Source organism: Mesocricetus auratus, unplaced genomic scaffold (genome assembly GCF_017639785.1).
Source record: "Mesocricetus auratus isolate SY011 unplaced genomic scaffold, BCM_Maur_2.0 Super-Scaffold_100691, whole genome shotgun sequence".
Lineage (NCBI taxonomy): Eukaryota > Metazoa > Chordata > Mammalia > Rodentia > Cricetidae > Mesocricetus > Mesocricetus auratus.
Window position 1 is genome coordinate 44,837,129 of NW_024429267.1, and position 13,117 is coordinate 44,850,245.

General features: G+C 42.1%; 1 protein-coding gene across 1 annotated transcript in view; it reads right to left on the bottom strand.

Moving 5' to 3' along the window:
* Rad54l2 (RAD54 like 2) overlaps positions 1–13,117 on the bottom strand; it is an 89,073-nt gene that overhangs the window by 6,959 nt on the left and 68,997 nt on the right. Inside the window, exons 15-21 of the mRNA XM_040740201.1 lie at positions 11,049–11,148; positions 9,713–9,918; positions 9,162–9,334; positions 8,049–8,245; positions 4,504–4,703; positions 2,795–2,884; positions 517–609 (exon numbers count right to left, since the gene is read on the bottom strand). Of these exons, the coding sequence (XP_040596135.1) occupies positions 517–609; positions 2,795–2,884; positions 4,504–4,703; positions 8,049–8,245; positions 9,162–9,334; positions 9,713–9,918; positions 11,049–11,148 (1,059 nt within the window). The remainder of the gene's footprint in view (positions 1–516; positions 610–2,794; positions 2,885–4,503; positions 4,704–8,048; positions 8,246–9,161; positions 9,335–9,712; positions 9,919–11,048; positions 11,149–13,117) is intronic.

The following is a 13,117-nucleotide window of genomic DNA, read 5'->3' on the forward strand; positions in this document are numbered from 1 at the left end:
GCTCTCCTATCTCAATGGTATGATAATACATGAAAACCACTTCTATTGAGGAGAAATTGGCAAAAGTCCTTAACATCGTTCATGTGCCAGGAATACACCCTTGACCAAAAATTCTACTTCTAAGAGTGTGTCCCATAACTACACCCACAAGCCAGTACGAATAAGCTAAATGTAAATCAATAGTAAACTTTCACCGAGGCATGACTAAAACAAAGGTTAGGAAATGAGCTATCACTGGTGAGTGAAAAAAAAAAAGGAATAAAGTATAATACATTAGCATTTGTTTTTAAAATGCAAAGAAAAACTATGCATTTAAAATACACAATCACATTTGTATGCACACACAAAACCCTTTACCATGTATGGAATATCTTTAAAACAACTCAGCAGAGCAGGACCTCCAAGGAGGACCAAAGAGGATTGGGAGGAGGAAAGAAAAACTTATTTTTCATCACCTATCCTTTCCTGTGTTCTAAATCGTTTTGTAGATCAATAGAAAGTAAAGGGCCATCATACCTGAGGCAGCCATCCGACCATCTTCAGGGGCCTTTGGTTTGCCAGTTGCCCGGACAGCAAAGATCCGTCCATCACTGGTGCGGATGTATGTCCCTAAGAGATATGAGACAGACTATCAGGAACCTGCATGAAATATAGCCAGACCTGAGAAAATCCGGGCACCAAGGGCTGGGAAGTGCCAGCAAAATTAGATCTCAAACCCCAAGACCCCTGCAATAAGAACGGGGTAACTGAAGTCTCGGTTCATAATGATTCATCTATTCTGTAAATATTGATTGCTAACCTATCATATACCAGGCAGTTTTAAAACTTGAATACATGAGACAGAAAGGGGCTTGTCTCATGGACCTTAACCTCTAGGTATTTACTCTACAAAGTACCAAAACCATGGAAGAAGTCAACAGGTCCTGTGAAAAACAATCTCTGTGCTCTCAGGTACGCTAGCCCAGATGGTCTTCTTGGTCTGGAAAATGGACCCTTAGGCTTCAGTATCCTCTCTATTGCTTGGTTGGGTTACTTCAAGACCTGTAGTCTATTCCTAAAAGGCACTAACCTACCTTGTTTTTCTCCAGTTTCAGGAGATCTGATACTCTTTTCAGGTCTCACTAGTACCAGGCATACATGTGGTGTACAGACATAAATGCAGGCAAAGCACCCACACAAATAAATAATTTTTTTAATTAAAACGTTTTATTACACTTAATAAGTAAGTGTAATAAATGTGTGTCTGCAGGTGTGTGCCAGGATGGAAGGCAGTTTGCATCTTCCATTATGTGGGACCCAGGCTTGGTGATGAGTGCTTTTACCTGCTGACTTATCTCACTGGCTTTCCATCTCTTTCTTAACCTGTATTATCATTTCTTGTCAAATAAAGTTATTTTGTAAAATAAAATTTGAATTTCATATAATTTCCATGTCACAAAATATTATTCTTGATTTTTCCCTTGATTTTATTCTGTTTTCTATTAATTAAAAATGTAAAATACAACCAGGCAGTGATGGTGCAAGTCCAGCATTCGAGAGTTTGAGGCCAGCCTGGTCTACATAGTGAGTTCCAGGACAGCCAAAGCAACAAAGAGAAACCCTGTCTCAAAAAGGCCCCCTCCCCAACGTAAAATATACCATAGATTTCAGGCATAGTACTAGAAGCAGGCTAGACATGTCACACCCAGCTCAGCCTGCCAATCCCTGCTCCAGATAAGGCTGGGTAGAGTCATCTGTGTCTGTGTTACCCTACCCTTCCCCTTGATCCAATGGAGACTAGGGCAAACTTCTCAAGCAGCCTCACAGGGGATGGAACTTTGTGACAGGCTATAAGGGCTGGGTGAGGGGATGCTTGCACCACAGGCATCAAATAAAGACCACTATTTGTATCCTGACACTATTAAGCCCACATTTTTCATTTCAGTGACATCATCTATTGTGAGAACACGAGAAACATATTGGGCTATTATTTATTGGGATTTTTGTTTGTTTGGTTAGTTGGTTGGTTTGGTTTGTTTTTTTGACATAGGGTCTCACTACATAGCTCTGGCTGTCCTTGAATCCACTACATAGACCAGGCTGGCCTTGATCTCCCAGCCAAGTACTGGGACGAAAGGCGTGCACCACTATGCCTGGCCATCATATTGGGCTTTTTAAAGTTACCACGCTAGCCGGGCGTTGGTGGCGCACGCCTTTAATCCCAGCACTTGGGAGGCAGAGGCAGGCGGATTTCTGTGAGTTCGAGGCCAGCCTGGTCTACAGAGTGAGTTCCAGGACAGCCTCCAAAACAATACAGAGAAACCCTGTCTCGAAAAACCAAAAAAAAAAAAAAAAAAAAAAAAAAGAAAAGAAAAGAAAAAAAGATAAAAAAGTTACCACACTAAAAATTCTTTTGTGCAACCCATCTGTACTAATTCATGTACAGTATACATTTCCTAACTTGGAACCACCATCCTGGCTTTAAAAAGTTGTGTATAAATGACAGCACACGTTTGCTTATAGTCCACTCCACAACTGTTCCCCTCAGTTTTGGTCTCTTTATATCTATGCATATTCATCCCAAGATTAATATAAACAAAAGATACAGAAACATGGGAATCCCAATTTCCTTCTTTTAAGCCACTGACAGATATCCTTGAAGTTCAATGTGAGCTCATAGAAAAGCATTTTCACGTTTCTCTCAACTGTGAAGCTCTTATAAGATTATTCCTATGCTCTCTCTAGCTTCAACCGTAAGTATTTATTCTGATTCTCAGTTTGACACTCAGACAAAGACACTTGGCTAGGCTCTCACCTTTTGTCCCCCGGATGATATGGATGCTCTCACCAGCATTGATTCTTGCCTGAACATCTGTGGAGCTGTTGAGTCCAGGAATAACAATATCTAGTGAGAAACAGACCTTGCATTTAGATGACATAGGGCTTGAAGAAAAGAAGGAAACAGTCTCACATCTATCCCAGGTCCTAACTAGTGTCCCACAGCCTTTCTGTATAGCTAGAATCAGAGAAGGTTGAACAAGCAGAACCTTTGCAACTGTCTCATCAAAGAATACTATGAAAACCAAAGCTGCTTAGAAATCTGGTCATCTTTCTAATCAATTTCCTTTGCTTTAATTAAAAATTTATAGGGTTTTTGGTTTAGAAAATAAACCAGTTTGAACAGCCATTTCTATTTTTCTCCACTCTGAAATATTTGCGTGTATTTGTCCCACATCATTTTAGGCTCCAAAAGTGCTCTATCCTCCTTGCTGGCATTACCTCACAACTGGAAAAGAGTATTTTCAAGATTCATTTGAGAAATAAGAGTAACAGGGGTTTTGTTCAGTTTATTTCACAGTTGTTAATAAATGTCATATAGTGCTTTCATTCTCAGAAAAATAAAGATGTTTTCATCAAAATGTGAATAACATGGGTATTTACAAATAACAAGTGGGGCTGGAGAGATGGCTCAATGGCTAAGAGCACTGACTGCTCTTCCAGAGGTCCTGAGTTCAATTCCCAGCAACCACATGGTGGCTCATAACCATCTGTAATGAGATCTTTTCCCTCTTCTGACCTGCAGGCAGCACATTGTAGGCATACTAAGTCTTTGGGGAAAAAAATTAACAAGTGAAGAGGAAAATGCTTTCCTCCCCAGCCACTCTGAATCTCAGAACTAACACCAGGGCTTGGCTGAAACACCCACCTAACTCCACTGCTCCCTGGCCCACCATGCCCAATCTACAGCAAACCAACACAGAAAAGAAGCACCCTAATGGTTCAGGTCTTCTAACTCTGGAGGCTGCCCCTTTGAAACCCAGTTGACCCTGTGTTAGGCGTATCTCTGAAAACCTTTGAAGCCCAAACTAATATTCCAGTAACATCTCCAGAATCCCTGAAGTATTCATAGAATTCCATTCACCATCATTCTAAAACAATAAAGCAACAACAACAAAAACCCAACCCATATATTATATTAAAATATTTCACCAGAATGCAAATTCTTCAAGATCAGGGAACCTTCATTTTTATGCATGGTGTCAAATACGGAAAGGTCTATTATACAAAAGGTGTTTAATGAAGCCTTCCTGGATGAACAACCTCAAATTACAAAAGACAACGCTGGGCTGGTGTAATGGCTCAGTGAATAAAATTGTTTTGTTGTCAACCATGACAACCTGGGTTTGATCCCCAGGGAACACAAGAGCACTATGGCACACACATGAACACAAAATAAATGGTTATGAGCACGTGCTGCTATTGCAGAGGATCCAGATTTGGTTCCTAGCACCCACACAGCAGCTCATAATTGACTGTAATCTCATTTCCAGGGAATCCAACACACTCTTCTGACTTCTGCAGGCACCAGGTACATATGGGGTACATTTACATACATGCAGGCAAAAGACCCATACACATAAATAAATCTTTAAGGTTAAAAAAAAGGGAGAAGAAGGGATGATTTAAGGAGATAGGCAGGCAGGCAGACAGATATCCCCAGAACAGAAAGTAAGAATTCCCAACCTGTCGTGGTGACCACTTTCTGCACAAGGACTCCTGCCCGCTGCAAGTAGTTAATGGGGAAGTTCATGGATGGATTTGTGCTGGAGGCAGAGCCTACACTGCCACCGAGTGGGACATGCCGGGGCATCATGGGGATAGGGGTGGACTGTACAGGACGAACACTGGCCACAGGCTTTTCATCACCCTTCAGTGTTGGCTGCCTGCAGGAAAAAAACAAGCACATTTAGAGATTTAGACAGAATAGCCACTGAGCTACTATAGATGCCACGCCCTGCACCCTTATCTACTGCTGAAAGAAGGAAGAATATGCAGAGACTAGCCAATTCTAAAGAAGCCTGGAGGCAGCTCATTTCCAGAGATAAGCAGTCAGATGTTAGTGGGGTAATGCCTTTCAGGGATGGAAAGTACCATCTGCTTCTCTAGAAAGTAGAGCATCTACATCAGAAACCAGCTGTAAAGGGAAGATTAGATGATACAAACTATAAAAAGGAAGGGCAAGCACTTGATACCACGTAAGTTGAAATCCAAAGGGCAGAATTTATGAGAACTTTGTGAGTTCCAGGGATCATCTATCCCAACTCCAGGAATCTTTCCTCACTCTCTGATTCTCTTGCACACCCGGGAACCTCAGTACATATTACAGAAAATGAAAAGCTAAGGATTCCTTCCAGGCTTTTGTGGTTTGACGAACCAAGACCCCCGGAAGCAGTGGACCAGGTGTTCCAACAATCAAAACAGCAAAGATGATGCAGTCTTACAGACCCCGAAAATATGGACTTATACAGGTTTCTGAGTTTTGTCATGATCCCCATGGTATAAACAGCGCCCCCTTCCAGCAGGAAGCAGTTTGGAATGAGCGACGTCCCAATTCCCATCTTGTTTATAAATCTTTGTTTTCATTTAAATGGGATTGTTTATAATTGGCTAGTGATCATAGCCACTCTTTTTTAATGGTAAAAAGGGGAATTATGGTATGGGTATTGTTTTTCATTTATTGAGACAAAATCAAGGTCAATTTTGTGATGCTTATATTTCTCCTCTTGACTAAGTATTGTGCTTATACTGATCTTTTACAACGTAATGCATAATTGAATACAGACTACAGATAGTTACTTATAATAGAATTTCTAGTTACATAAGTTAGGTTTCTAGATATACAGAAATATATTTGAGATGGACAGTCTTCAAACCTCTCAAAGACCTTCAGAACATGGCATTTAAAATGGTTTAGGGTTTGTCTTGACAATGAGAAATGTCTGCTCCTGGCAGCACCAATTATGTCTGAGAGGAAAATGGGCATCGAAGAAACTCGTTATGGAGTTTGCTTTCAACGTGGCAATATTAGCCATTTGGGCAAGAAACTGCTCTTGCCTAGATTGTTTGACTGTTGTTGTATCATCTGGACATGCAGGACCCACAGGAAAGTGACTACTGAACTCAGTCTTACAGGGTTCCTGCTTGATGAAGAGTCTACGAGACTTTCTGCAGGACAAAGAAAAATGACTGACAGACTGCCAATGCAGATGGACAGTTTGAAATTTCCTGCTTTGCTGAGAAGTGTTCCAGACACATTGTGGCCTATGGGCTGAAGATGGATGCCCCAACGTTACAGAGGAACTTCGGGTGACTGTCCAGGCAGTAAGATGTCTCTGTCAATCCTAGTGTTTATATATTATCCTTCTGTGGTCTTTGATGGAGTTGAAGACAGATAGTTATAATTATAGTTTTCCTTAGTTATGATAAAAGATAAGCTACATATAGGACTTTGGACTCACAAGGATGGGATGGATGATATTTTCTTTAAATCTTGCTAAAATATTGTAACTATGTTCTTACTTGATAACTGTTCTGTCATATACAATTTGACTATGTTAAAATTAAGACCTTTCTTTTGTTTAAACAGAAAAGAGGAGATGTTGGGGAAGTCCTGTTATTTGCCTGTGCATTTGTCAATAAAGTACTGTCTGGCCAATAGAAAACCTAGATAGGAGGGACTAGGAGTCGAGGAGGATTCTGGGAAGGGGAAACACAAGAGAGTCAACATGTAACGCCATTGGGGGTAGGAAGCCTGGAACTATTCTCCGGTAAGAGACATACTTAGATTAACAATTATGGGGTAATTACTTAAAGCAGAGCTAGCCAGTAAGAGACAAACAAGGCCAACAGCTTCATAATGAATATAGCTTCCTGTGTGTTTATTTGGGACTGATGCGGATCTAGAACCAGGCTGGCGCGGCAGAGCCCAGGCGACTGGCGGGGGATAAACCAAAGCAGCTAAAAAGGAAAAGCTTCTCTTAACAAAATGCCCTGCTCTACTCTAGACTACTTTTCATGGCACTCCTCCTGGCTCCTATCTGGGTCTGTCTCCACAGTGCCTCTCTAGTTATGACCACCGCACAAAAGCAGCTTTGTGCAACCAAAGCTCCTGCACAAAGCCACACTTCTACATGATAGTACTACAACCAGAGAGAGATCTGCTTGTGCGTCTTTCTAACAAAATATCACCCATGGCCAGTGGAGCGTCCTTCCTGGTTCACCTTTCACTAGATGGTAGTACATGACCAAGTATGACTCCTGGTTCAAGACCAAGATCTCTCTCTACTTGTATGTATGTCCGTCCGTTCCCCACCCTGTGTCTCTTCTCCCCCCCCACCACCACTCACGTGCTGCTAGCTGGCCTCAAACTCACCAAGGATAACATTAAATTTCTCCTCCTGTCTCTACATCCCAAGTGCTGGAGTTACTGGCATGCACCACCACACTTGCTTTTCTAATAGATTTGTGAAGAAGCCTTCTTTTGCTAAGCTTTTAGGAATTTATTATACTTGTTGGCATTTCCTACCTCAAGACATTTGACCACTTTGTGCCTTTTCCTACAGTTGATTTGGAATGGCTCTATTGATTCTTTGTACATAAATGCACTCTGCCAGGCATGTGTGAATGCTTCATACATAGTCAATTTTCAATAAATAATGAAGGAAAAATTATTATTATTGTGCAGGCATGTATTTGATGTGTATAAGCTGGTGCATGCTTGCCAAGGCATGTGTGTGGAAGTCAGAGGACAGCTCTATGTAGAGTCAGTTTTCTCCTTCCACTTAAATGTAGGGTCCAGGAATTGAACTCAGGTCCTCAGGCTTGCATACAGAGTACTCTTTCTGCTGATCATCTCACCAACCCTACCTATCAATAAGCTTCCTGATGTCTATATCTGTGGTCTTGATGCATGAGGAAGATGTCCTCTTGGGTTGGTATATACATTCTCATGTGACTTGAGCTTGCCCTGTAAAACAACCATCTTATACCATTCTACCAGAAGGGCTCTACCTGAGTGGCAAAATGAGCAACTCATTTCAGCTAATTTCTCCAGCTATTCAGAATACTTGAGCTGCTGAGCTGCTGAGACGCCTGACTCTAGAGCAGGACCTTCTTCTCATAGCAGCCAAAGAGCAGGCTGTACACTCTGCCTTTGGTTAAACAAGAACAGAATGAAAGGAATTTGGGTCTAGACCAGCCAGACTCGCTCTCTCCCTTTAGTAACTCACCAGTTCCTCTGGCTGAAGGCAGGGATGCTGGTCAGGCTCTGGTCACTGGCAGGGTAATACTGTGCATATGATGGGCGAGTATAGGGCACTGACGTGCGCTTGTCCTCCTCATAGCTTTTCTTTGCTGCTTTCTTCTCAGCTTTGGTCAGCTTGTGATCCTTTCGGTTGAGGAGCAATGACTCGTGCTCAAAAGGCTCCTGGAGACATAGGACATTAGGGTTTAATTGCCAGTCTTTGTGCAAATACAACTGATGTACAGTGAGCCTTATTTTGGAATCAAGAAGAGGTTGGTTTTCTCCAACACTGGCAAAAAGCCTGTTATAGGCAAGCAGGTTCTGTCAAGAGTGTAGTTCATGGGCTGGTGAGCAGTACTCTGGTGACCCAAGCCCAATGCCCAAAGTACACACACCGAGAAAGAGAACCGACTCTGTGAAGCTGTTCTCGTTTACCTCCACATGCAGGCTGCGGTGAATACACAAGTTTGCACATGTAAACACACACACACATATACACACACGCATGCTGTTTGCAAAATTTTAAAAGGGGCTGGAGAGATGACTCTGTGGTTAAGAGTTAAGAGCACAACATACTACTCTTGCAGAAGACCCAAGCTCAGTTTCCAGCATCCATGCTGGACAGCTCACAGCTTCCTGTAACTCCAACTCCAGGGGGATCCAACACCTCTGGGCTGCACAGGATCTGCACTCACATGCACACACCCACAAAGACACACACATACACACAACTAAAAGTAACAATAAATCTTAAAACTAAATAGTAGAGTTCACAGCTCTGACCTAGTATCAGTTTCAAATGCCTAAGTTTATATTCCTACCAAAAGAATAAAAAGTGCAGAGAATTCAACTGTATTCAGAACTTCTCCCTCCTTTGTTAGGGAGACTCACAGTGGTCAGATCATTGGACATGGCTGACTAAGCTCAATACTCCAAAGACTAGACAATGGTGGAGGTAGGGGGGGTCAGAGAAGGAAATCGATTCACTCCCAGTTGTGTGCATGAAATACACTTCAGAAGGAAGCAGGTTTGCCAAACAAATCTTCACTGACTGAGCCTGCCATACCAAAGCAAGGACTTCATACATAGCAGTGCACACCTTGGTGATGAGGTGAGGGTATTTCAGACAGGCAAGCTGCAAGACTGACTCCTTGATCCCCTTTATATCCAAAGACGTTTGGGGAGCTGGCTCCTTCTCAACAAAGTGAAGCAGATTCTCTACTTCCTTCCGGGTGAAGTTCAGCATTGGGTTTAGATCATCCACCACCCGGTCTAGTGGAAAGAGATAAGAACAAAGTCAGCACACACCGAAGACGACTGAAAACACAACTACAGAGGTCAGCAGAGTGAAAGCGGCTTAACTGACAATAAGGAAAAGTCGACATATAAAAGTTAAAGGACAAGCCGAGGGTCCTGGTAAAAGGGAAACATCATAGAAAACTACTAATTCCTCTTGTTAAACTTACTTTCCACAATGAGGCCAGTCTCCTTAATGATCTGAATTAGAATGAGATAGGAGGAACTTCTGGCCCTCTATGATTCAAAGGCTATCTGTGTTCCCATGCCCTACACCTCCCCTCACACCCTTGATCCCTATGGGACTGCAGCTAGTATAGAAGTGTATCTGGAACAGCCTGAAAAATGGCCCACCTGACATGCCCTGCTTGGAAATCTGCCGGTCATAGATCTTCTTTTCAAGAGTATAATCGGCCACAAGGCGATAGATGTGACAGGGCTTTTTCTGGCCATAACGGTATACTCGACATACTGCCTGGGCATCATGGCAAGGGTTCCAGGAAGCATCAAATACTACCACTCGGTTGGCACCAATCAGATTCACACCCAAGCATCCAGCCCTTGAAGACATAAACCAATAACCATAAAACCCTTAGTTTTAAAGATGGTTTAATAGTAAGCTTTGCCCTCTGTGACTCCTACCCCAACATCACTTTGTCTTAAGTAAACTCAGTTATTATTCTCCTAATAAACACTATGATTGCTCCTCAAGTGTGCCCTGAAGTTCAATACGACAGTGTCTATAGCTCTCGAACTCTCTGATAGGTAAAGTCCTACATAATAGCTCCAGAGTGCTGTCCCTTAGTGCGTAAAAATGTCTGTATATATAAAATGTCTCCAGTGTTTTTATTTTCATACCTAAGGGGGAATGACAGACTCATATCTACTGGGAGCAGTGCATGAGACTATGATCCCAATGTATGGGCAGTATAGGCAGGAAGATCAGGAGCCAAAGGCCAGCATGGACTACATGAGACCTTATTCCAAACAAACCAATGGAAAAGAACCCATATGCTGTTGAACACTGTTGGTAGAAAGCAACAGTCTTTAATGTACTTGTCATGAAATAGAAAACATCAACCTTTTACAGTTATACTATACTTTAGATTTATTTTTTTGTTTTGGTTTGCTGTTCTGATAGAACTCACTGATTGAACTCAGGATAGCCTTAAACACAAAAAATCCTCCTGCCTTCTGATTGCTGACTGGGCACTTCTCACCCTTTTGTTTTGGTTTTTGGGTTTTTTGGTTTTTTTTGTTTTTTTGGTTTTTGGAGACAGGGTTTCTCTGTGACTTTGGAGGCTGTCCTGGCACTCACTCTGTAGACCAGGCTATTTCAAACTCACAGAGATCCACCTGCCTCTCTCCCAAGTGCTGGGATTAAAGGCGTGCGCCATCAACACTCGGCTCACTTTTCACCTTTTAAAGCATTTTTATTTACACTAATATCATATTACCTAATGTAATAAAGCATTCCTGAGAGAAAATCTAACTATGACAATTATTAATGAAGGTCTCAAATAACTTTATGACATTATGATGATTACCTTTATAACAACTTTCCATGGGATCCCCTTTCTGACCTCAAAAAACAATTACAAACCTGAGCAGACCTCTGATTTAGACAAGCCTTTGAAATACCTGCCCAGGTGGCAAATTGCACAAACACCCCCTTACAGACTCCACTCACCTCGTAGAAAGAAGGAACAGCCAGGTGGTAAGGTTGCTGGGATCATTGAACTGATTAATGAGCCGCTCTCTCTCAAAGGCAGGGGTGCTACCATCTAGCCCTAGGAAGAAAGAAAACAAACCAAAAAAGAATAGCTGAGGGCAGAGAAACCCAGCAAAGTCACTGAACAATGTTTGGGCTTTAAAAAAAATATTTATTTTATTTTTAATTGCATATATGTGTCTGGGTCTGTGTGTACGTATATACATATGAATACAGGTGCCTACAGAGGCCACAGGCATCAGATTCCCTAGGAGCTAGAGCTATAGGTATTTGTGACCTGCTTAACTTGGATGCTAGGATCTGAATTCTGGTCCTTTGGAAGAGCAAGCAGTATGAGCTCTTAAACACTGAGCCATCTCTCCAACCCTGCAAATGTTTTTAAAACAAAACAAAATAAAACATCCATCCACTGGACAGACTATGGCCCTATGATGAAGCCTAGACATCAGCACTATGAAAGTATACTCAAGTAACTCTGACATGCAACATGAAACTATAAAATATAGCCAGGTGGTGGTGGTACATGCCTTTAATCCCAGCACTGGGAGGTAGAAGTAGATGATCTCTGAGTTTGAGGCTAGCCTGGTCCACTGAGACCCAGGGTCTACAAAGAGAAACCCTGTCTCAAAAACAAGCAAAACCCAAAACATCAACAAGAAACCTACAAACACATTTTTCTCCTCTAGTGAATTCTAAGGCTAGGGTTTCCAGACTTAAGTGTGCATAAGACTCACCTATGGAACTTAGAAAAGAATGACTCAAGATGATCACTCAGCTTTATCTGGAACTCCTAGTGAGTGCAGAAGCACCAAGGACTTTGTGTTTTAATATGGACAGTGTTCTTCCACCACTCCTTTTCCTTGAGAGGCTTTGTTCTTGTTAAATAGTGTCACTATATAGTCCAGGCTAGCTTGTTAAATAGTGTCACTATATAGTCCAGGCTAGCTTGTTAAATAGTGTCACTATATAGTCCAGGCTAGCTTGTTAAATAGTGTCACTATATAGTCCAGGTTAGCTTGTTAAATAGTGTCACTATATAGTCCAGGCTAGCTTGTTAAATAGTGTCACTATATAGTCCAGGCTAGCTTTCCTCTCACAAACATTTTACCTCAGCCCCTAAAGGATGGATGTATAGGTATGTGCCACCAGGCCCAGCAAGACACTGGTTTTTTGTTTGTTTGTTTTAAGTTCTTGATGTTAAGAACTTGTCATTAAAGGAGGAGGAGAAGGAAGAGGAAGAGGAGGAGGAAGAGGAAGAGGAAGAGGAGGAAAGGCCCACCCAAAAGGGTCAGGTGTGGTGGTGCACGACTTTAGTCCCAGCACTCAGGAAGCAGAGGCAAACAGACCCCTAAGAATTAGAGGCTGGCCTGGTCTACAGAGTCAGTCTCAGGCCAACCATGGCTACATAGTGAGATTCTGTCATTAAGAACAAAAGACAGTAGGGAGGTGGTGGCACACGCCTTTAGTCCCAGCACTCAGGAGACAGAGGCAGGAGGATCTCCGTGAGTTAAGAGGCCAGCTTGGTTTACAGAGTGAGTTCCAGGACAGCCTCTAAAGCTACAGAGAAACCCTGTCTCAAAAAAAAAAAAAAAAAAAAAAAGACGAGTTTTTACGAGTGGAAGAAATTATCGCCTTCACCTATGAAGCAGCACAAATAAGAGCGGAGCGGCAATCTAACACCTGCTAGATTGGGGAGGACAAATCAAGGGCATGAGATGCAAATGGGGAACTGAATTGCTACTGTTATAGGAAGCAGACACCTTAGTTGCCTGGCATTAGTGTTTTCAGTCAGGACTCCAATTTACTGCACAACCTGAGTTTTGTAACACAGAAGCACAGCTCCCCACTGTCTCATTGGACAATCCTCAATCCTATAGAAAACACAAGCTCTGAACCTTCATTCTCTAAACTATTTCTTTAGGCCAATGGTTCTCAATGGATTATTTCTCTACTCTCCTACCACCATAAAACAATCTGGCAATGACTGCAGGCATTTTTAGTTCTCAAAATTGAAGATGCTACTGACA